This window comes from Oncorhynchus keta, chromosome 2 (genome assembly GCF_023373465.1).
Source record: "Oncorhynchus keta strain PuntledgeMale-10-30-2019 chromosome 2, Oket_V2, whole genome shotgun sequence".
NCBI classification, from domain to species: domain Eukaryota; kingdom Metazoa; phylum Chordata; class Actinopteri; order Salmoniformes; family Salmonidae; genus Oncorhynchus; species Oncorhynchus keta.
Genome location: NC_068422.1, coordinates 15343685 through 15366214, shown reverse-complemented (window position 1 = coordinate 15366214; position 22530 = coordinate 15343685). Strand labels below are relative to the sequence as shown.

The 22530-nt window shown below is 35.8% G+C and overlaps 1 protein-coding gene across 1 annotated transcript in view; it reads right to left on the bottom strand.

Annotated features, from left to right (window-relative positions):
- The window catches only part of LOC118361003 (choline O-acetyltransferase), a 73321-nt gene that overhangs the window by 45010 nt on the left and 5781 nt on the right, over nucleotides 1–22530 (bottom strand). The window contains exon 4 of the mRNA XM_052473010.1: nucleotides 22069–22187. Within this exon, the coding sequence (XP_052328970.1) occupies nucleotides 22069–22187 (119 nt within the window). The remainder of the gene's footprint in view (nucleotides 1–22068; nucleotides 22188–22530) is intronic.

Genomic DNA, 22530 nt, shown 5'->3' with positions numbered 1-22530 from the left:
TGTAAATCTGGTTTGGTTTATGCCTGCTGAAAACATTGTTGTAAATCTGGTTTGGTTAATGCCTGCTGAAAACATTGTTGTAAATCTGGTTTGGTTAATGCCTGCTGAAAACATTGTTGTAAATCTGGTTTGGTTTATGCCTGCTGAAAACATTGTTGTACATCTGGTTTGGTTTCTGCCTGCTGAAAACATTGTTGTAAATATGGTTTGGTTAATGCCTGCTGAAAACATAGTTGTAAATCTGGTTTGGTTTCTGCCTGCTGAAAACATTGTTGTAAATCTGGTTTGGTTAATGCCTGCTGAAAACATTGTTGTAAATCTGGTTTGGTTTATGCCTGCTGAAAACATTGTTGTAAATCTGGTTTGGTTAATGCCTGCTGAAAACATAGTTGTAAATCTGGTTTGGTTTATGCCTGCTGAAAACATTGTTGTAAATATGGTTAGGTTAATGCCTGCTGAAAATATTGTTGTAAATCTGGTTTGGTTTATGCCTGCTGAAAACATTGTTGTAAATCTGGTTTGGTTAATGCCTGCTGAAAACATTGTTGTAAATCTGGTTTGGTTAATGCCTGCTGAAAACATTGTTGTAAATCTGGTTTGGTTAATGCCTGCTGAAAACATTGTTGTAAATCTGGTTTGGTTAATGCCTGCTGAAAACATTGTTGTTCTGGTTTGGTTAATGCCTGCTGAAAACATTGTTGTAAATCTGGTTTGGTTTATGCCTGCTGAAAACATTGTTGTAAATCTGGTTTGGTTTATGCCTGCTGAAAACATTGTTGTAAAAAAACATTGTTGTAAATCTGGTTTGGTTTATGCCTGCTGAAAACATTGTTGTACATTTGGTTTGGTTAATGCCTGCTGAAAACATTGTTGTACATCTGGTTTTGTTAATGCCTGCTGAAAACATTGTTGTAAATCTGGTTTGGTTAATGCCTGCTGAAAACATAGTTAAAATCTGGTTTGGTTTATGCCTGCTGAAAACATTGTTGTAAATCTGGTTTGGTTAATGCCTGCTGAAAACATAGTTGTAAATCTGGTTTGGTTTATGCATGCTGAAAACAGTTTTAAATCTGGTTTGGTTAATGCCTGCTGAAAACATAGTTGTAAATCTGGTTTGGTTTATGCCTGCTGAAAACATTGTTGTAAATAAATGCCTGCTGAAAATATTGTTGTAAATCTGGTTTGGTTTATGCCTGCTGAAAACATTGTTGTAAATCTGGTTTGGTTAATGCCTGCTGAAAACATTGTTGTAAAGCTGGTTTGGTTAATGCCTGCTGAAAACATTGTTGTAAATCTGGTTTGGTTAATGCCTGCTGAAAACATTGTTGTAAATCTGGTTTGGTTAATGCCTGCTGAAAACATAGTTGTACATCTGGTTTGGTTAATAATGCCTGCTGAAAACAACGTTGTAAATCTGGTTTGGTTAATAATGCCTGCTGAAAACATAGTTGTAAATCTGGTTTGGTTAATGCCTGCTGAAAACATAGTTGTACATCTGGTTTGGTTTATGCCTGCTGAAAACATCGTTTTAAATCTGGTTTGGTTTATGCCTGCTGAAAACATAGTTGTAAATCTGGTTTGGTTAATGCCTGCTGAAAACATTGTTGTAAATCTGGTTTGGTTAATGCCTGCTGAAAACATTGTTGTAAATCTGGTTTGGTTTATGCCTGCTGAAAACATTGTTGTGCATCTGGTTTGGTTATGCCTGCTGAAAACATTGTTGTAAATCTGGTTTGGTTTATGCCTGCTGAAAACATTGTTGTAAATCTGGTTTGGTTAATGCCTGCTGAAAACATTGTTGTAAATCTGGTTTGGTTAATGCCTGCTGAAAACATTGTTGTAAATCTGGTTTGGTTAATGCCTGCTGAAAACATTGTTGTAAATCTGGATTGGTTAATGCCTGCTGAAAACATTGTTGTAAATCTGGTTTGGTTAATGCCTGCTGAAAACATAGTTGTAATCTGGTTTGGTTAATAATGCCTGCTGAAAACAACGTTGTAAATCTGGTTTGGTTTAAAAACATAGTTGTAAATCTGGTTTGGTTAATGCCTGCTGAAAACATAGTTGTAAATCTGGTTTGGTTTATGCCTGCTGAAAACATCGTTTTAAATCTGGTTTGGTTTATGCCTGCTGAAAACATAGTTGTAAATCTGGTTTGGTTAATGCCTGCTGAAAACATTGTTGTAAATCTGGTTTGGTTAATGCCTGCTGAAAACATTGCCTGGTTTGAAAAACATTGTTGTGCAATCTGGTTTGGTTAATGCCTGCTGAAAACATTGTTGTAAATCTGGTTTGGTTAATGCCTGCTGAAAACATTGTTGTAAATCTGGTTTTGTTAATGCCTGCTGAAAACATTGTTGCAAATCTGGTTTGGTTAATGCCTGCTGAAAACATAGTTAGAAATCTGGTTTGGTTTATGCCTTCTGAAAACATTGTTGTAAATCTGGTTTGGTTAATGCCTGCTGAAAAATCTGGTTTGGTTTATGGTTTAGTTGTAAATCTGGTTTGGTTCTGGTTTGGTTAATGCCTGCTGAAAACATTGTTGTAAATCTGGTTTGGTTTATGCCTGCTGAAAACATTGTTGTAAATCTGGTTTGGTTAATGCCTGCTGAAAACATTGTTGTAAATCTGGTTTGGTTTATGCCTGCTGAAAACATTGTTGTAAATCTGGTTTGGTTAATAATGCCTGCTGAAAACATAGTTGTAAATCTGGTTTGGTTAATGCCTGCTGAAAACATTGTTGTAATTCTGGTTTGGTTATGCCTGCTGAAAACATTGTTGTAAATCTGGTTTGGTTTATGCCTGCTGAAAACATTGTTGTTTGGTTTAATGCCTGCTGAAAACATTGTTGTAAATCTGGTTTGGTTAATGCCTGCTGAAAACATTGTTGTAAATCTGGTTTTTTATGCCTGTTTATGCCTGCTGAAAACATTGTTGTAAATCTGGTTTGGTTTATGCCTGCTGAAAACATTGTTGTAAATCTGGTTTGGTTAATGCCTGCTGAAAACATAGTTGTAAATCTGGTTTGGTTTATAAAACATTGTTGTAAATCTGGTTTGGTTAATAATGCCTGCTGAAAACATAGTTGTAAATCTGGTTTGGTTAATAATGCCTGTTTGTTGTAAATCTGGTTTGGTTTATGCCTGCTGAAAACATTGTTGTAAATCTGGTTTGGTTAATGCCTGCTGAAAACATTGTTGTAAATCTGGTTTGGTTTATGCCTGCTGAAAACATTGTTGTACATTTGGTTTGGTTAATGCCTGCTGAAAACATTGTTGTACATCTGGTTTTGTTAATGCCTGCTGAAAACATTGTTGCAAATCTGGTTTGGTTAATGCCTGCTGAAAACATAGTTAGAAATCTGGTTTGGTTTATGCCTTCTGAAAACATTGTTGTAAATCTGGTTTGGTTAATGCCTGCTGAAAACATAGTTGTAAATATGGTTTGGTTTATGCATGCTGAAAACAGTTTTAAATCTGGTTTGGTTAATGCCTGCTGAAAACATAGTTGTAAATCTGGTTTGGTTTATGCCTGCTGAAAACATTGTTGTAAATCTGGTTTGGTTTATGCCTGCTGAAAACATTGTTGTAAATCTGGTTTGGTTAATAATGCCTGCTGAAAACATTGTTGTAAATCTGGTTTGGTTTATGCCTGCTGAAAACATTGTTGTAAATCTGGTTTGGTTTATGCCTGCTGAAAACATTGTTGTAAATCTGGTTTGGTTTATGCCTGCTGAAAACATGGTTTTAAATCTGGTTTGGTTTATGCCTGCTGAAAACATTGTTGTAAATCTGGTTTGGTTAATAATGCCTGCTGAAAACATAGTTGTAAATCTGGTTTGGTTAATAATGCCTGCTGAAAACATAGTTGTAAATCTGGTTTGGTTAATGCCTGCTGAAAACATTGTTGTAATTCTGGTTTGGTTTATGCCTGCTGAAAACATTGTTGTAAATCTGTTTTGGTTAATGCCTGCTGAAAACATTGTTGTAAATCTGGTTTGGTTTATGCCTGCTGAAATCATAGTTTTACATCTGGTTTGGTTAATGCCTGCTGAAAACATAGTTGTAAATCTGGTTTGGTTTATGCCTGCTGAAAACATTGTTGTCAATCTGGTTTGGTTAATAATGCCTGCTGAAAACATAGTTGTAAATCTGGTTTGGTTAATAATGCCTGCTGAAAACATAGTTGTAAATCTGGTTTGGTTAATGCCTGCTGAAAACATTGTTGTAATTCTGGTTTGGATTATGCCTGCTGAAAACATTGTTGTAAATCTGGTTTGGTTTATGCCTGCTGAAAACATTGTTGTGCATCTGGTTTGGTTAATGCCTGCTGAAAACATTGTTGTAAATCTGGTTTGGTTAATGCCTGCTGAAAACATTGTTGTAAATCTGGTTTTGTTAATGCCTGCTGAAAACATTGTTGCAAATCTGGTTTGGTTAATGCCTGCTGAAAACATAGTTAGAAATCTGGTTTGGTTTATGCCTTCTGAAAACATTGTTGTAAATCTGGTTTGGTTAATGCCTGCTGAAAACATAGTTGTAAATATGGTTTGGTTTATGCCTGCTGAAAACAGTTTTAAATCTGGTTTGGTTAATGCCTGCTGAAAACATTGTTGTAAATCTGGTTCGGTTAATGCCTGCTGAAAACATTGTTGTACATCTGGTTTTGTTAATGCCTGCTGAAAACATTGTTGCAAATCTGGTTTGGTTAATGCCTGCTGAAAACATAGTTAGAAATCTGGTTTGGTTTATGCCTTCTGAAAACATTGTTGTAAATCTGGTTTGGTTAATGCCTGCTGAAAACATAGTTGTAAATATGGTTTGGTTTATGCATGCTGAAAACAGTTTTAAATCTGGTTTGGTTAATGCCTGCTGAAAACATAGTTGTAAATCTGGTTTGGTTTCTGCCTGCTGAAAACATTGTTGTAAATATGGTTAGGTTAATGCCTGCTGAAAATATTGTTGTAAATCTGGTTTGGTTTATGCCTGCTGAAAACATTGTTGTAAATCTGGTTTGGTTAATGCCTGCTGAAAACATTGTTGTAAAGCTGGTTTGGTTAATGCCTGCTGAAAACATTGTTGTAAATCTGGATTGGTTAATGCCTGCTGAAAACATTGTTGTAAATCTGGTTTGGTTAATGCCTGCTGAAAACATAGTTGTACATCTGGTTTGGTTAATAATGCCTGCTGAAAACAACGTTGTAAATCTGGTTTGGTTAATAATGCCTGCTGAAAACATAGTTGTAAATCTGGTTTGGTTAATGCCTGCTGAAAACATAGTTGTACATCTGGTTTGGTTTATGCCTGCTGAAAACATCGTTTTAAATCTGGTTTGGTTTATGCCTGCTGAAAACATAGTTGTAAATCTGGTTTGGTTAATGCCTGCTGAAAACATTGTTGTAAATCTGGTTTGGTTAATGCCTGCTGAAAACATTGTTGTAAATCTGGTTTGGTTTATGCCTGCTGAAAACATTGTTGTGCATCTGGTTTGGTTAATGCCTGCTGAAAACATTGTTGTAAATCTGGTTTGGTTTATGCCTGCTGAAAACATTGTTGTAAATCTGGTTTGGTTAATGCCTGCTGAAAACATTGTTGTAAATCTGGTTTGGTTAATGCCTGCTGAAAACATTGTTGTAAATCTGGATTGGTTAATGCCTGCTGAAAACATTGTTGTAAATCTGGATTGGTTAATGCCTGCTGAAAACATTGTTGTAAATCTGGTTTGGTTAATGCCTGCTGAAAACATAGTTGTACATCTGGTTTGGTTAATAATGCCTGCTGAAAACAACGTTGTAAATCTGGTTTGGTTTATGCCTGCCTAAAACATAGTTGTAAATCTGGTTTGGTTAATGCCTGCTGAAAACATAGTTGTACATCTGGTTTGGTTTATGCCTGCTGAAAACATCGTTTTAAATCTGGTTTGGTTTATGCCTGCTGAAAACATAGTTGTAAATCTGGTTTGGTTAATGCCTGCTGAAAACATTGTTGTAAATCTGGTTTGGTTAATGCCTGCTGAAAACATTGTTGTAAATCTGGTTTGGTTTATGCCTGCTGAAAACATTGTTGTGCATCTGGTTTGGTTAATGCCTGCTGAAAACATTGTTGTAAATCTGGTTTGGTTAATGCCTGCTGAAAACATTGTTGTAAATCTGGTTTTGTTAATGCCTGCTGAAAACATTGTTGCAAATCTGGTTTGGTTAATGCCTGCTGAAAACATAGTTAGAAATCTGGTTTGGTTTATGCCTTCTGAAAACATTGTTGTAAATCTGGTTTGGTTAATGCCTGCTGAAAACATAGTTGTAAATATGGTTTGGTTTATGCCTGCTGAAAACAGTTTTAAATCTGGTTTGGTTAATGCCTGCTGAAAACATTGTTGTAAATCTGGTTCGGTTAATGCCTGCTGAAAACATTGTTGTAAATCTGGTTTGGTTTATGCCTGCTGAAAACATTGTTGTAAATCTGGTTTGGTTAATAATGCCTGCTGAAAACATAGTTGTAAATCTGGTTTGGTTTATGCCTGCTGAAAACATTGTTGTAAATCTGGTTTGGTTAATAATGCCTGCTGAAAACATAGTTGTAAATCTGGTTTGGTTAATAATGCCTGCTGAAAACATAGTTGTAAATCTGGTTTGGTTAATGCCTGCTGAAAACATTGTTGTAATTCTGGTTTGGATTATGCCTGCTGAAAACATTGTTGTAAATCTGGTTTGGTTTATGCCTGCTGAAAACATTGTTGTGCATCTGGTTTGGTTAATGCCTGCTGAAAACATTGTTGTAAATCTGGTTTGGTTAATGCCTGCTGAAAACATTGTTGTAAATCTGGTTTTGTTAATGCCTGCTGAAAACATTGTTGCAAATCTGGTTTGGTTAATGCCTGCTGAAAACATAGTTAGAAATCTGGTTTGGTTTATGCCTTCTGAAAACATTGTTGTAAATCTGGTTTGGTTAATGCCTGCTGAAAACATAGTTGTAAATATGGTTTGGTTTATGCCTGCTGAAAACAGTTTTAAATCTGGTTTGGTTAATGCCTGCTGAAAACATTGTTGTAAATCTGGTTCGGTTAATGCCTGCTGAAAACATTGTTGTAAATCTGGTTTGGTTTATGCCTGCTGAAAACATTGTTGTAAATCTGGTTTGGTTAATAATGCCTGCTGAAAACATTGTTGTAAATCTGGTTTGGTTTATGCCTGCTGAAAACATTGTTGTAAATCTGGTTTGGTTAATGCCTGCTGAAAACATTGTTGTAAATCTGGTTTGGTTTATGCCTGCTGAAAACATAGTTTTAAATCTGGTTTGGTTTATGCCTGCTGAAAACATTGTTGTAAATCTGGTTTGGTTAATAATGCCTGCTGAAAACATAGTTGTAAATCTGGTTTGGTTAATAATGCCTGCTGAAAACATAGTTGTAAATCTGGTTTGGTTAATGCCTGCTGAAAACATTGTTGTAATTCTGGTTTGGATTATGCCTGCTGAAAACATTGTTGTAAATCTGTTTTGGTTAATGCCTGCTGAAAACATTGTTGTAAATCTGGTTTGGTTTATGCCTGCTGAAATCATAGTTTTACATCTGGTTTGGTTAATGCCTGCTGAAAACATAGTTGTAAATCTGGTTTGGTTTATGCCTGCTGAAAACATTGTTGTCAATCTGGTTTGGTTAATAATGCCTGCTGAAAACATAGTTGTAAATCTGGTTTGGTTAATAATGCCTGCTGAAAACATAGTTGTAAATCTGGTTTGGTTAATGCCTGCTGAAAACATTGTTGTAATTCTGGTTTGGATTATGCCTGCTGAAAACATTGTTGTAAATCTGGTTTGGTTTATGCCTGCTGAAAACATTGTTGTGCATCTGGTTTGGTTAATGCCTGCTGAAAACATTGTTGTAAATCTGGTTTGGTTAATGCCTGCTGAAAACATTGTTGTAAATCTGGTTTTGTTAATGCCTGCTGAAAACATTGTTGCAAATCTGGTTTGGTTAATGCCTGCTGAAAACATAGTTAGAAATCTGGTTTGGTTTATGCCTTCTGAAAACATTGTTGTAAATCTGGTTTGGTTAATGCCTGCTGAAAACATAGTTGTAAATATGGTTTGGTTTATGCCTGCTGAAAACAGTTTTAAATCTGGTTTGGTTAATGCCTGCTGAAAACATTGTTGTAAATCTGGTTCGGTTAATGCCTGCTGAAAACATTGTTGTAAATCTGGTTTGGTTTATGCCTGCTGAAAACATTGTTGTAAATCTGGTTTGGTTAATAATGCCTGCTGAAAACATTGTTGTAAATCTGGTTTGGTTTATGCCTGCTGAAAACATTGTTGTAAATCTGGTTTGGTTAATGCCTGCTGAAAACATTGTTGTAAATCTGGTTTGGTTTATGCCTGCTGAAAACATAGTTTTAAATCTGGTTTGGTTTATGCCTGCTGAAAACATTGTTGTAAATCTGGTTTGGTTAATAATGCCTGCTGAAAACATAGTTGTAAATCTGGTTTGGTTAATAATGCCTGCTGAAAACATAGTTGTAAATCTGGTTTGGTTAATGCCTGCTGAAAACATTGTTGTAATTCTGGTTTGGATTATGCCTGCTGAAAACATTGTTGTAAATCTGTTTTGGTTAATGCCTGCTGAAAACATTGTTGTAAATCTGGTTTGGTTTATGCCTGCTGAAATCATAGTTTTACATCTGGTTTGGTTAATGCCTGCTGAAAACATAGTTGTAAATCTGGTTTGGTTTATGCCTGCTGAAAACATTGTTGTCAATCTGGTTTGGTTAATGCCTGCTGAAAACATTGTTGTAAATCTGGTTTGGTTAATGCCTGCTGAAAACATAGTTGTAAATCTGGTTTGGTTTATGCCTGCTGAAAACATTGTTGTAAATCTGGTTTGGTTAATAATGCCTGCTGAAAACATAGTTGTAAATCTGGTTTGGTTTATGCCTGCTGAAAACATAGTTGTAAATCTGGTTTGGTTAATAATGCCTGCTGAAAACATAGTTGTAAATCTGGTTTGGTTAATGCCTGCTGAAAACATTGTTGTAATTCTGGTTTGGATTATGCCTGCTGAAAACATTGTTGTAAATCTGTTTTGGTTAATGCCTGCTGAAAACATTGTTGTAAATCTGGTTTGGTTTATGCCTGCTGAAATCATAGTTTTACATCTGGTTTGGTTAATGCCTGCTGAAAACATAGTTGTAAATCTGGTTTGGTTTATGCCTGCTGAAAACATTGTTGTCAATCTGGTTTGGTTAATGCCTGCTGAAAACATTGTTGTAAATCTGGTTTGGTTAATGCCTGCTGAAAACATAGTTGTAAATCTGGTTTGGTTTATGCCTGCTGAAAACATTGTTGTAAATCTGGTTTGGTTAATAATGCCTGCTGAAAACATAGTTGTAAATCTGGTTTGGTTTATGCCTGCTGAAAACATTGTTGTAAATCTGGTTTGGTTAATAATGCCTGCTGAAAACATAGTTGTAAATCTGTTTTGGTTTATGCCTGCTGAAAACATAGTTGTAAATCTGGTATGGTTTATGCCTGCTGAAAACATTGTTGTAAATCTGGTTTGGTTAATTCCTGCTGAAAACATTGTTGTAAATCTGGTTTGGTTAATTCCTGCTGAAAACATTGTTGTAAATCTGGTTTGGTTTATGCCTGCTGAAAACATTGTTGTACATCTGGTTTGGTTTCTGCCTGCTGAAAACATTGTTGTAAATATGGTTAGGTTAATGCCTGCTGAAAACATAGTTGTAAATCTGGTTTGGTTTCTGCCTGCTGAAAACATTGTTGTAAATATGGTTAGGTTAATGCCTGCTGAAAATATTGTTGTAAATCTGGTTTGGTTTATGCCTGCTGAAAACATTGTTGTAAATCTGGTTTGGTTAATGCCTGCTGAAAACATAGTTGTAAATCTGGTTTGGTTTCTGCCTGCTGAAAACATTGTTGTAAATATGGTTAGGTTAATGCCTGCTGAAAATATTGTTGTAAATCTGGTTTGGTTTATGCCTGCTGAAAACATTGTTGTAAATCTGGTTTGGTTAATGCCTGCTGAAAACATTGTTGTAAATCTGGTTTGGTTTATGCCTGCTGAAAACATTGTTGTAAATCTGGTTTGGTTAATAATGCCTGCTGAAAACATAGTTGTAAATCTGGTTTGGTTTATGCCTGCTGAAAACATAGTTGTAAATCTGGTTTGGTTAATAATGCCTGCTGAAAACATAGTTGTAAATCTGGTTTGGTTAATGCCTGCTGAAAACATTGTTGTAATTCTGGTTTGGATTATGCCTGCTGAAAACATTGTTGTAAATCTGTTTTGGTTAATGCCTGCTGAAAACATTGTTGTAAATCTGGTTTGGTTTATGCCTGCTGAAATCATAGTTTTACATCTGGTTTGGTTAATGCCTGCTGAAAACATAGTTGTAAATCTGGTTTGGTTTATGCCTGCTGAAAACATTGTTGTCAATCTGGTTTGGTTAATGCCTGCTGAAAACATTGTTGTAAATCTGGTTTGGTTAATGCCTGCTGAAAACATAGTTGTAAATCTGGTTTGGTTTATGCCTGCTGAAAACATTGTTGTAAATCTGGTTTGGTTAATAATGCCTGCTGAAAACATAGTTGTAAATCTGGTTTGGTTTATGCCTGCTGAAAACATTGTTGTAAATCTGGTTTGGTTAATAATGCCTGCTGAAAACATAGTTGTAAATCTGTTTTGGTTTATGCCTGCTGAAAACATAGTTGTAAATCTGGTATGGTTTATGCCTGCTGAAAACATTGTTGTAAATCTGGTTTGGTTAATTCCTGCTGAAAACATTGTTGTAAATCTGGTTTGGTTAATTCCTGCTGAAAACATTGTTGTAAATCTGGTTTGGTTTATGCCTGCTGAAAACATTGTTGTACATCTGGTTTGGTTTCTGCCTGCTGAAAACATTGTTGTAAATATGGTTAGGTTAATGCCTGCTGAAAACATAGTTGTAAATCTGGTTTGGTTTCTGCCTGCTGAAAACATTGTTGTAAATATGGTTAGGTTAATGCCTGCTGAAAATATTGTTGTAAATCTGGTTTGGTTTATGCCTGCTGAAAACATTGTTGTAAATCTGGTTTGGTTAATGCCTGCTGAAAACATAGTTGTAAATCTGGTTTGGTTTCTGCCTGCTGAAAACATTGTTGTAAATATGGTTAGGTTAATGCCTGCTGAAAATATTGTTGTAAATCTGGTTTGGTTTATGCCTGCTGAAAACATTGTTGTAAATCTGGTTTGGTTAATGCCTGCTGAAAACATTGTTGTAAATCTGGTTTGGTTAATGCCTGCTGAAAACATTGTTGTAAATCTGGTTTGGTTAATGCCTGCTGAAAACATTGTTGTAAATCTGGTTTGGTTAATGCCTGCTGAAAACATTGTTGTAAATCTGGTTTGGTTAATGCCTGCTGAAAACATTGTTGTAAATCTGGTTTGGTTTATGCCTGCTGAAAACATTGTTGTAAATCTGGTTTGGTTAATAATGCCTGCTGAAAACAACGTTGTAAATCTGGTTTGGTTTATGCCTGCCTAAAACATAGTTGTAAATCTGGTTTGGTTAATGCCTGCTGAAAACATAGTTGTACATCTGGTTTGGTTTATGCCTGCTGAAAACATAGTTGTAAATCTGGTTTGGTTAATGCCTGCTGAAAACATTGTTGTAAATCTGGTTTGGTTAATGCCTGCTGAAAACATTGTTGTAAATCTGGTTTGGTTTATGCCTGCTGAAAAACATTGTTGTACATCTGGTTTGGTTAATGCCTGCTGAAAACATTGTTGTACATCTGGTTTGGTTAATGCCTGCTGAAAACATTGTTGTAAATCTGGTTTTGTTAATGCCTGCTGAAAACATTGTTGCAAATCTGGTTTGGTTAATGCCTGCTGAAAACATAGTTAGAAATCTGGTTTGGTTTATGCCTTCTGAAAACATTGTTGTAAATCTGGTTTGGTTCATGCCTGCTGAAAACATAGTTGTAAATATGGTTTGGTTTATGCCTGCTGAAAACATAGTTTTAAATCTGGTTTGGTTAATGCCTGCTGAAAACATTGTTGTAAATCTGGTTTGGTTAATAATGCCTGCTGAAAACATAGTTGTAAATCTGGTTTGGTTTATGCCTGCTGAAAACATAGTTGTAAATCTGGTTTGGTTTATGCCTGCTGAAAACATAGTTGTAAATCTGGTTTGGTTTATGCCTGCTGAAAACATAGTTGTAAATCTGGTTTGGTTTATGCCTGCTGAAAACATAGTTTTAAATCTGGTTTGGTTTATGCCTGCTGAAAACATTGTTGTAAATCTGGTTTGGTTTATGCCTGCTGAAAACATTGTTGTAAATCTGGTTTGGTTAATAATGCCTGCTGAAAACATTGTTGTAAATCTGGTTTGGTTTATGCCTGCTGAAAACATTGTTGTCAATCTGGTTTGGTTAATGCCTGCTGAAAACATTGTTGTAAATCTGGTTTGGTTAATGCCTGCTGAAAACATTGTTGTAAATCTGGTTTGGTTAATGCCTGCAGAAAACATTGTTGTAAATCTGGTTTGGTTAATGCCTGCTGAAAACATTGTTGTAAATCTGGTTTGGTTTATGCCTGCTGAAAACATTGTTGTAAATCTGGTTTGGTTAATGCCTGCAGAAAACATTGTTGTAAATCTGGTTTGGTTAATGCCTGCTGAAAACATTGTTGTAAATCTGGTTTGGTTTATGCCTGCTGAAAACATTGTTGTAAATCTGGTTTGGTTAATAATGCCTGCTGAAAACATAGTTGTAAATCTGGTTTGGTTTATGCCTGCTGAAAACATAGTTGTAAATCTGGTTTGGTTAATGCCTGCTGAAAACATAGTTGTAAATCTGGTTTGGTTTATGCCTGCTGAAAACATTGTTTTAAATCTGGTTTGGTTAATGCCTGCTGAAAACATAGTTGTAAATCTGGTTTGGTTTATGCCTGCTGAAAACATTGTTGTAAATCTGGTTTGGTTAATGCCTGCTGAAAACATTGTTGTAAATCTGGTTTGGTTAATGCCTGCTGAAAACATTGTTGTAAATCTGGATTGGTTAATGCCTGCTGAAAACATTGTTGTAAATCTGGTTTGGTTAATGCCTGCTGAAAACATTGTTGTAAATCTGGTTTGGTTAATGCCTGCTGAAAACATTGTTGTAAATCTGGTTTGGTTTATGCCTGCTGAAAACATTGTTGTAAATCTGGTTTGGTTAATAATGCCTGCTGAAAACAACGTTGTAAATCTGGTTTGGTTTATGCCTGCCTAAAACATAGTTGTAAATCTGGTTTGGTTAATGCCTGCTGAAAACATAGTTGTACATCTGGTTTGGTTTATGCCTGCTGAAAACATCGTTTTAAATCTGGTTTGGTTTATGCCTGCTGAAAACATAGTTGTAAATCTGGTTTGGTTAATGCCTGCTGAAAACATTGTTGTAAATCTGGTTTGGTTAATGCCTGCTGAAAACATTGTTGTAAATCTGGTTTGGTTTATGCCTGCTGAAAACATTGTTGTAAATCTGGTTTGGTTAATGCCTGCTGAAAACATAGTTGTAAATCTGGTTTGGTTTATGCCTGCTGAAAACATTGTTGTAAATATGGTTAGGTTAATGCCTGCTGAAAATATTGTTGTAAATCTGGTTTGGTTTATGTCTGCTGAAAACATTGTTGTAAATCTGGTTTGGTTAATGCCTGCTGAAAACATTGTTGTAAATCTGGTTTGGTTTATGCCTGCTGAAAACATAGTTGTAAATCTGGTTTGGTTAATGCCTGCTGAAAACATTGTTGTAATTCTGGTTTGGATTATGCCTGCTGAAAACATTGTTGTAAATCTGGTTTGGTTAATGCCTGCTGAAAACATTGTTGTAAATCTGGTTTGGTTAATGCCTGCTGAAAACATTGTTGTAAATCTGGTTTGGTTAATGCCTGCTGAAAACATAGTTGTAAATCTGGTTTGGTTTATGCCTGCTGAAATCATAGTTTTACATCTGGTTTGGTTAATGCCTGCTGAAAACAGTTGTAAATCTGGTTTGGTTTATGCCTGCTGAAAACATTGTTGTCAATCTGGTTTGGTTAATGCCTGCTGAAAACATTGTTGTCAATCTGGTTTGGTTAATGCCTGCTGAAAACATTGTTGTAAATCTGGTTTGGTTAATGCCTGCTGAAAACATTGTTGTAAATCTGGTTTGGTTTATGCCTGCTGAAAACATTGTTGTAAATATGGTTAGGTTAATGCCTGCTGAAAATATTGTTGTAAATCTGGTTTGGTTTATGTCTGCTGAAAACATTGTTGTAAATCTGGTTTGGTTAATGCCTGCTGAAAACATTGTTGTAAATCTGGATTGGTTAATGCCTGCTGAAAACATTGTTGTAAATCTGGTTTGGTTAATGCCTGCTGAAAACATTGTTGTAAATCTGGTTTGGTTTATGCCTGCTGAAAACATTGTTGTAAATCTGGTTTGGTTAATAATGCCTGCTGAAAACATAGTTGTAAATCTGGTTTGGTTTATGCCTGCTGAAAACATAGTTGTAAATCTGGTTTGGTTTATGCCTGCTGAAAACATAGTTGTAAATCTTGTTTGGTTTATGCCTGCTGAAAACATTGTTGTAAATCTGGTTTGGTTAATAATGCCTGCTGAAAACATAGTTGTAAATCTGGTTTGGTTTATGCCTGCTGAAAACATAGTTGTAAATCTGGTTTGGTTAATGCCTGCTGAAAACATTGTTGTAATTCTGGTTTGGATTATGCCTGCTGAAAACATTGTTGTAAATCTGGTTTGGTTAATGCCTGCTGAAAACATTGTTGTAAATCTGGTTTGGTTAATGCCTGCTGAAAACATTGTTGTAAATCTGGTTTGGTTAATGCCTGCTGAAAACGTAGTTGTAAATCTGGTTTGGTTTATGCCTGCTGAAATCATAGTTTTACATCTGGTTTGGTTAATGCCTGCTGAAAACATAGTTGTAAATCTGGTTTGGTTTATGCCTGCTGAAAACATTGTTGTCAATCTGGTTTGGTTAATGCCTGCTGAAAACATTGTTGTAAATCTGGTTTGGTTAATGCCTGCTGAAAACATTGTTGTAAATCTGGTTTGGTTAATGCCTGCAGAAAACATTGTTGTAAATCTGGTTTGGTTAATGCCTGCTGAAAACATTGTTGTAAATCTGGTTTGGTTTATGCCTGCTGAAAACATTGTTGTAAATCTGGTTTGGTTAATAATGCCTGCTGAAAACATAGTTGTAAATCTGGTTTGGTTTATGCCTGCTGAAAACATAGTTGTAAATCTGGTTTGGTTAATGCCTGCTGAAAACATAGTTGTAAATCTGGTTTGGTTTATGCCTGCTGAAAACATTGTTTTAAATCTGGTTTGGTTAATGCCTGCTGAAAACATAGTTGTAAATCTGGGTTGGTTTATGCCTGCTGAAAACATTGTTGTAAATCTGGTTTGGTTAATGCCTGCTGAAAACATTGTTGTAAATCTGGTTTGGTTAATGCCTGCTGAAAACATTGTTGTAAATCTGGTTTGGTTAATGCCTGCTGAAAACATTGTTGTAAATCTGGTTTGGTTAATGCCTGCTGAAAACATAGTTGTAAATCTGGTTTGGTTTATGCCTGCTGAAATCATAGTTTTAAATCTGGTTTGGTTAATGCCTGCTGAAAACATAGTTGTAAATCTGGTTTGGTTTATGCCTGCTGAAAACATTGTTGTAAATCTGGTTTGGTTAATAATGCCTGCTGAAAACATAGTTGTAAATCTGGTTTGGTTTATGCCTGCTGAAAACATAGTTGTAAATCTGGTTTGGTTTATGCCTGCTGAAAACATTGTTGTAAATCTGGTTTGGTTAATTCCTGCTGAAAACATTGTTGTAAATCTGGTTTGGTTAATTCCTGCTGAAAACATTGTTGTAAATCTGGTTTGGTTTATGCCTGCTGAAAACATTGTTGTACATCTGGTTTGGTTAATGCCTGCTGAAAACATTGTTGTAAATCTGGTTTGGTTAATGCCTGCTGAAAACATTGTTGTAAATCTGGTTTTGTTAATGCCTGATGAAAACATTGTTGCAAATCTGGTTTGGTTAATGCCTGCTGAAAACATAGTTAGAAATCTGGTTTGGTTTATGCCTTCTTAAAACATAGTTGTAAATCTGGTTTGGTTAATGCCTGCTGAAAACATTGTTGTAAATCTGGTTTGGTTAATGCCTGCTGAAAACATAGTTGTAAATCTGGTTTGGTTTATGCCTGCTGAAATCATAGTTTTAAATCTGGTTTGGTTAATGCCTGCTGAAAACATAGTTGTAAATCTGGTTTGGTTTATGCCTGCTGAAAACATTGTTGTAAATCTGGTTTGGTTAATAATGCCTGCTGAAAACATAGTTGTAAATCTGGTTTGGTTTATGCCTGCTGAAAACATAGTTGTAAATCTGGTTTGGTTTATGCCTGCTGAAAACATAGTTGTAAATCTGGTTTGGTTAATGCCTGCTGAAAACATCATTGTAAATCTGGTTTGGTTTACGCCTGCTGAAAACATTGTTGTAAATCTGGTTTGGTTAATGCCTGCTGAAAACATTGTTGTAAATCTGGTTTGGTTAATGCCTGCTGAAAACATAGTTAGAAATCTGGTTTGGTTTATGCCTGCTGAAAACATAGTTAGAAATCTGGTTTGGTTAATGCCTGCTGAAAACATCGTTGTAAATCTGGTTTGGTTAATGCCTGCTGAAAACGTTGTTGTAAAACTGGTTTGGTTTATGCCTGCTGAAAACATTGTTGTAAATCTGGTTTGGTTAATAATGCCTGCTGAAAACATAGTTGTAAATCTGGTTTGGTTTATGCCTGCTGAAAACATTGTTGTAAATCTGGTTTGGTTTTTGCCTGCTGAAAACATTGTTGTAAATATGGTTAGGTTAATGCCTGCTGAAAATATTGTTGTAAATCTGGTTTGGTTTATGCCTGCTGAAAACATTGTTGTAAATCTGGTTTGGTTAATGCCTGCTGAAAACATTGTTGTAAATCTGGTTTGGTTAATGCCTGCTGAAAACATTGTTGGAAATCTGGTTTGGTTAATGCCTGCTGAAAACATTGTTGGAAATCTGGTTTGGTTAATGCCTGCTGAAAACATTGTTGGAAATCTGGTTTGGTTAATGCCTGCTGAAAACATTGTTGTAAATCTGGTTTGGTTTATGCCTGCTGAAAACATTGTTGTAAATCTGGTTTGGTTAATAATGCCTGCTGAAAACATAGTTGTAAATCTGGTTTGGTTTATGCCTGCTGAAAACATAGTTGTAAATCTGGTTTGGTTAATGCCTGCTGAAAACATAGTTGTAAATCTGGTTTGGTTTATGCCTGCTGAAAACATAGTTTTAAATCTGGTTTGGTTTATGCCTGCTGAAAACATTGTTGTAAATCTGGTTTGGTTAATGCCTGCTGAAAACATTGTTGTAAATCTGGTTTGGTTAATGCCTGCTGAAAACATTGTTGTAAATCTGGTTTGGTTAATGCCTGCTGAAAACATAGTTTTAAATCTGGTTTGGTTAATGCCTGCTGAAAACATTGTTGTAATTCTGGTTTGGATTATGCCTGCTGAAAACATTGTTGTAAATCTGGTTTGGTTAATGCCTGCTGAAAACATAGTTGTAAATCTGGTTTGGTTTATGCCTGCTGAAAACATTGTTGTAAATCTGGTTTGGTTAATAATGCCTGCTGAAAACATAGTTGTAAATCTGGTTTGGTTTATGCCTGCTGAAAACATAGTTGTAAATCTGGTTTGGTTTATGCCTGCTGAAAACATAGTTGTAAATCTGGTTTGGTTAATGCCTGCTGAAAACATCATTGTAAATCTGGTTTGGTTTACGCCTGCTGAAAACATTGTTGTAAATCTGGTTTGGTTAATGCCTGCTGAAAACATTGTTGTAAATCTGGTTTGGTTAATGCCTGCTGAAAACATAGTTAGAAATCTGGTTTGGTTTATGCCTGCTGAAAACATAGTTAGAAATCTGGTTTGGTTAATGCCTGCTGAAAACATTGTTGTAAATCTGGTTTGGTTTATGCCTGCTGAAAACATTGTTGTAAATCTGGTTTGGTTAATAATGCCTGCTGAAAACATAGTTGTAAATCTGGTTTGGTTAATGCCTGCTGAAAACGTTGTTGTAAAACTGGTTTGGTTTATGCCTGCTGAAAACATTGTTGTAAATCTGGTTTGGTTAATAATGCCTGCTGAAAACATAGTTGTAAATCTGGTTTGGTTTATGCCTGCTGAAAACATTGTTGTAAATCTGGTTTGGTTTTTGCCTGCTGAAAACATTGTTGTAAATATGGTTAGGTTAATGCCTGCTGAAAATATTGTTGTAAATCTGGTTTGGTTTATGCCTGCTGAAAACATTGTTGTAAATCTGGTTTGGTTAATGCCTGCTGAAAACATTGTTGTAAATCTGGTTTGGTTAATGCCTGCTGAAAACATTGTTGGAAATCTGGTTTGGTTAATGCCTGCTGAAAACATTGTTGGAAATCTGGTTTGGTTAATGCCTGCTGAAAACATTGTTGTAAATCTGGTTTGGTTAATGCCTGCTGAAAACATTGTTGTAAATCTGGTTTGGTTTATGCCTGCTGAAAACATTGTTGTAAATCTGGTTTGGTTAATAATGCCTGCTGAAAACATAGTTGTAAATCTGGTTTGGTTTATGCCTGCTGAAAACATAGTTGTAAATCTGGTTTGGTTAATGCCTGCTGAAAACATAGTTGTAAATCTGGTTTGGTTTATGCCTGCTGAAAACATAGTTTTAAATCTGGTTTGGTTTATGCCTGCTGAAAACATTGTTGTAAATCTGGTTTGGTTTATGCCTGCTGAAAACATTGTTGTAAATCTGGTTTGGTTAATAATGCCTGCTGAAAACATAGTTGTAAATCTGGTTTGGTTAATGCCTGCTGAAAACATTGTTGTAAATCTGGTTTGGTTAATGCCTGCTGAAAACATTGTTGTAATTCTGGTTTGGATTATGCCTGCTGAAAACATTGTTGTAAATCTGGTTTGGTTAATGCCTGCTGAAAACATTGTTGTAAATCTGGTTTGGTTAATGCCTGCAGAAAACATTGTTGTAAATCTGGTTTGGTTAATGCCTGCTGAAAACATTGTTGTAAATCTGGTTTGGTTTATGCCTGCTGAAAACATAGTTCTAAATCTGGTTTGGTTTATGCCTGCTGAAAACATTGTTGTAAATCTGGTTTGGTTAATAATGCCTGCTGAAAACATAGTTGTAAATCTGGTTTGGTTAATGCCTGCTGAAAACATAGTTGTAAATCTGGTTTGGTTAATGCCTGCTGAAAACATTGTTGTAAATCTGGTTTGGTTAATGCTTGCTGAAAACATTGTTGTAAATCTGGTTTGGTTAATGCCTGCTGAAAACATAGTTGTAAATCTGGTTTGGTTTATGCCTGCTGAAATCATAGTTTTACATCTGGTTTGGTTAATGCCTGCTGAAAACATAGTTGTAAATCTGGTTTGGTTTATGCCTGCTGAAAACATTGTTGTCAATCTGGTTTGGTTAATGCCTGCTGAAAACATTGTTGTAAATCTGGTTTGGTTAATGCCTGCTGAAAACATTGTTGTAAATCTGGTTTGGTTAATGCCTGCAGAAAACATTGTTGTAAAGCTGGTTTGGTTAATGCCTGCTGAAAACATTGTTGTAAATCTGGTTTGGTTAATAATGCCTGCTGAAAACATAGTTGTAAATCTGGTTTGGTTTATGCCTGCTGAAAACATAGTTGTAAATCTGGTTTGGTTAATGCCTGCTGAAAACATTGTTGTAATTCTGGTTTGGTTTATGCCTGCTGAAAACATTGTTGTAAATCTGGTTTGGTTAATGCCTGCTGAAAACATTGTTGTAAATCTGGTTTGGTTAATGCCTGCTGAAAACATTGTTGTAAATCTGGTTTGGTTAATGCCTGCTGAAAACATTGTTGTAAATCTGGTTTGGTTAATGCCTGCTGAAAACATTGTTGTAAATCTGGTTTGGTTAATGCCTGCTGAAAACATTGTTGTAAATCTGATTTGGTTTATGCCTGCTGAAAACATAGTTGTAAATCTGGTTTGGTTAATGCCTGCTGAAAACATAGTTGTAAATCTGGTTTGGTTAATAATTCCTGCTGAAAACATAGTTGTAAATCTGGTTTGGTTTATGCCTGCTGAAAACATAGTTGTAAATCTGGTTTGGTTAATGCCTGCTGAAAACATTGCTGTAAATCTGGTTTGGTTTATGCCTGCTGAAAACATTGTTGTAAATCTGGTTTGGTTAATGCCTGCTGAAAACATTGTTGTAAATCTGGTTTGGTTTATGCCTGCTGAAAACATTGTTATAAATCTGGTTTTGTTTATGCCTGCGGAAAACATTGTTGTAAATCTGGTTTGGTTTATGCCTGCTGAAAACATAGTTGTAAATCTGGTTTGGTTTATGCCTGCTGAAAACATTGTTGTAAATCTGGTTTGGTTAATGCCTGCTGAAAACATTGTTGTAAATCTGGTTTGGTTAATGCCTGCTGAAAACATTGTTGTAAATCTGGTTTGGTTAATGCCTGCTGAAAACATTGTTGTTAATCTGGTTTGGTTTATGCCTGCTGAAAACATTGTTGTAAATCTGGTTTGGTTAATGCCTGCTGAAAACATAGTTGTAAATCTGCTTTGGTTTATGCCTGCTGAAAACATAGTTGTAAATCTGGTTTGGTTAATGCCTGCTGAAAACATAGTTGTAAATCTGGTTTGGTTAATAATTCCTGCTGAAAACATAGTTGTAAATCTGGTTTGGTTTATGCCTGCTGAAAACATAGTTGTAAATCTGGTTTGGTTAATGCCTGCTGAAAACATTGCTGTAAATCTGGTTTGGTTTAAGCCTGCTGAAAACATTGTTGTAAATCTGGTTTGGTTTAAGCCTGCTGAAAACATTGTTGTAAATCTGGTTTGGTTTATGCCTGCTGAAAACATTGTTATAAATCTGGTTTTGTTTATGCCTGCGGAAAACATTGTTGTAAATCTGGTTTGGTTTATGCCTGCTGAAAACATAGTTGTAAATCTGGTTTGGTTTATGCCTGCTGAAAACATAGTTGTAAATCTGGTTTGGTTAATGCCTGCTGAAAACATAGTTGTAAATCTGGTTTGGTTAATAATTCCTGCTGAAAACATAGTTGTAAATCTGGTTTGGTTTATGCCTACTGAAAACATAGTTGTAAATCTGGTTTGGTTAATGCCTGCTGAAAACATTGCTGTAAATCTGGTTTGGTTTAAGCCTGCTGAAAACATTGTTGTAAATCTGGTTTGGTTTAAGCCTGCTGAAAACATTGTTGTAAATCTGGTTTGGTTTATGCCTGCTGAAAACATTGTTATAAATCTGGTTTTGTTTATGCCTGCGGAAAACATTGTTGTAAATCTGGTTTGGTTTATGCCTGCTGAAAACATAGTTGTAAATCTGGTTTGGTTTATGCCTGCGGAAAACATTGTTGTAAATCTGGTTTGGTTTATGCCAGCTGAAAACATAGTTGTAAATCTGGTTTGGTTTATGCCTGCTGAAAACATAGTTGTAAATCTGGTTTGGTTTATGCCTGCTGAAAACATTGTTATAAATCTGGTTTGGTTTATGCCTGCTGAAAACATTGTTGTAAATCTGGTTTGGTTTAAGCCTGCTGAAAACATTGTTATAAATCTCTCACCAAATGTGGTTTACAGTACAGGACAGGAAGCATAGTAGCCATGTATTGCATTGCACCAGCACCATTGTATATTGCAGTATAATACAATATTGTACTCTGTATATTGTATTTACCATTATATAGTTGGACAGCTTCTAAGTTGTGGAGGGATTCAGGATGAGAAAATGCAAAAAATAAATAAATAACTATCTAAATAAGTAAGTACCTAGTTCAAACAGTCAAAATCATCTCAATGTACATAGTCTCTCGTCAGAGTAGCTGATTTGGTTTGGGTGCCGAGATTACTACAGTATGTACTGTACATGACTCCCTGTTGTCAAGTATAATTAAACCTGTTGTCAGTCAAACAGCACTAATCTTATTCACACTGAGGAAGTGAGTCTTTCACATACCTGAGTGAGTCTTTGCGATCTTTAAAGTTTTGTTTTGGGAAGACCATGGCAGGATTGGAGTTGACTGGTAGGGCCAATCTCTGATTCAAATACATATCTTCTAGCCAGTAGTCATAAACCTGAGAGAGCGAGAGATAGAGATGGCGAGAGAGAGAGGGAGAGAGAGAGGGAGAGAGAGAGAACACAGGCACAAGGCCTCCACTTTGTCCATCCATGTTGACAAGGTGCCAAAAGCTGCTCCTGCAGGTTTTTAAACTGTGGCTTTGTTGAACTGGCTTTAAACACAATACAGAAAACGTATTCTTAGAAGGGAATCTCATGGGCATCAGTGTGAGAAGCCATCAATATCATGAGTGCACTGGATATCATAGCAAGATGGAGGGGAGTAGAGGAGGTGAGAGGCTGCAGCAGCAGGAGTGGGAGTTTGATAGATATCAGAGAGAAAGAGAGGACAAAAAGACT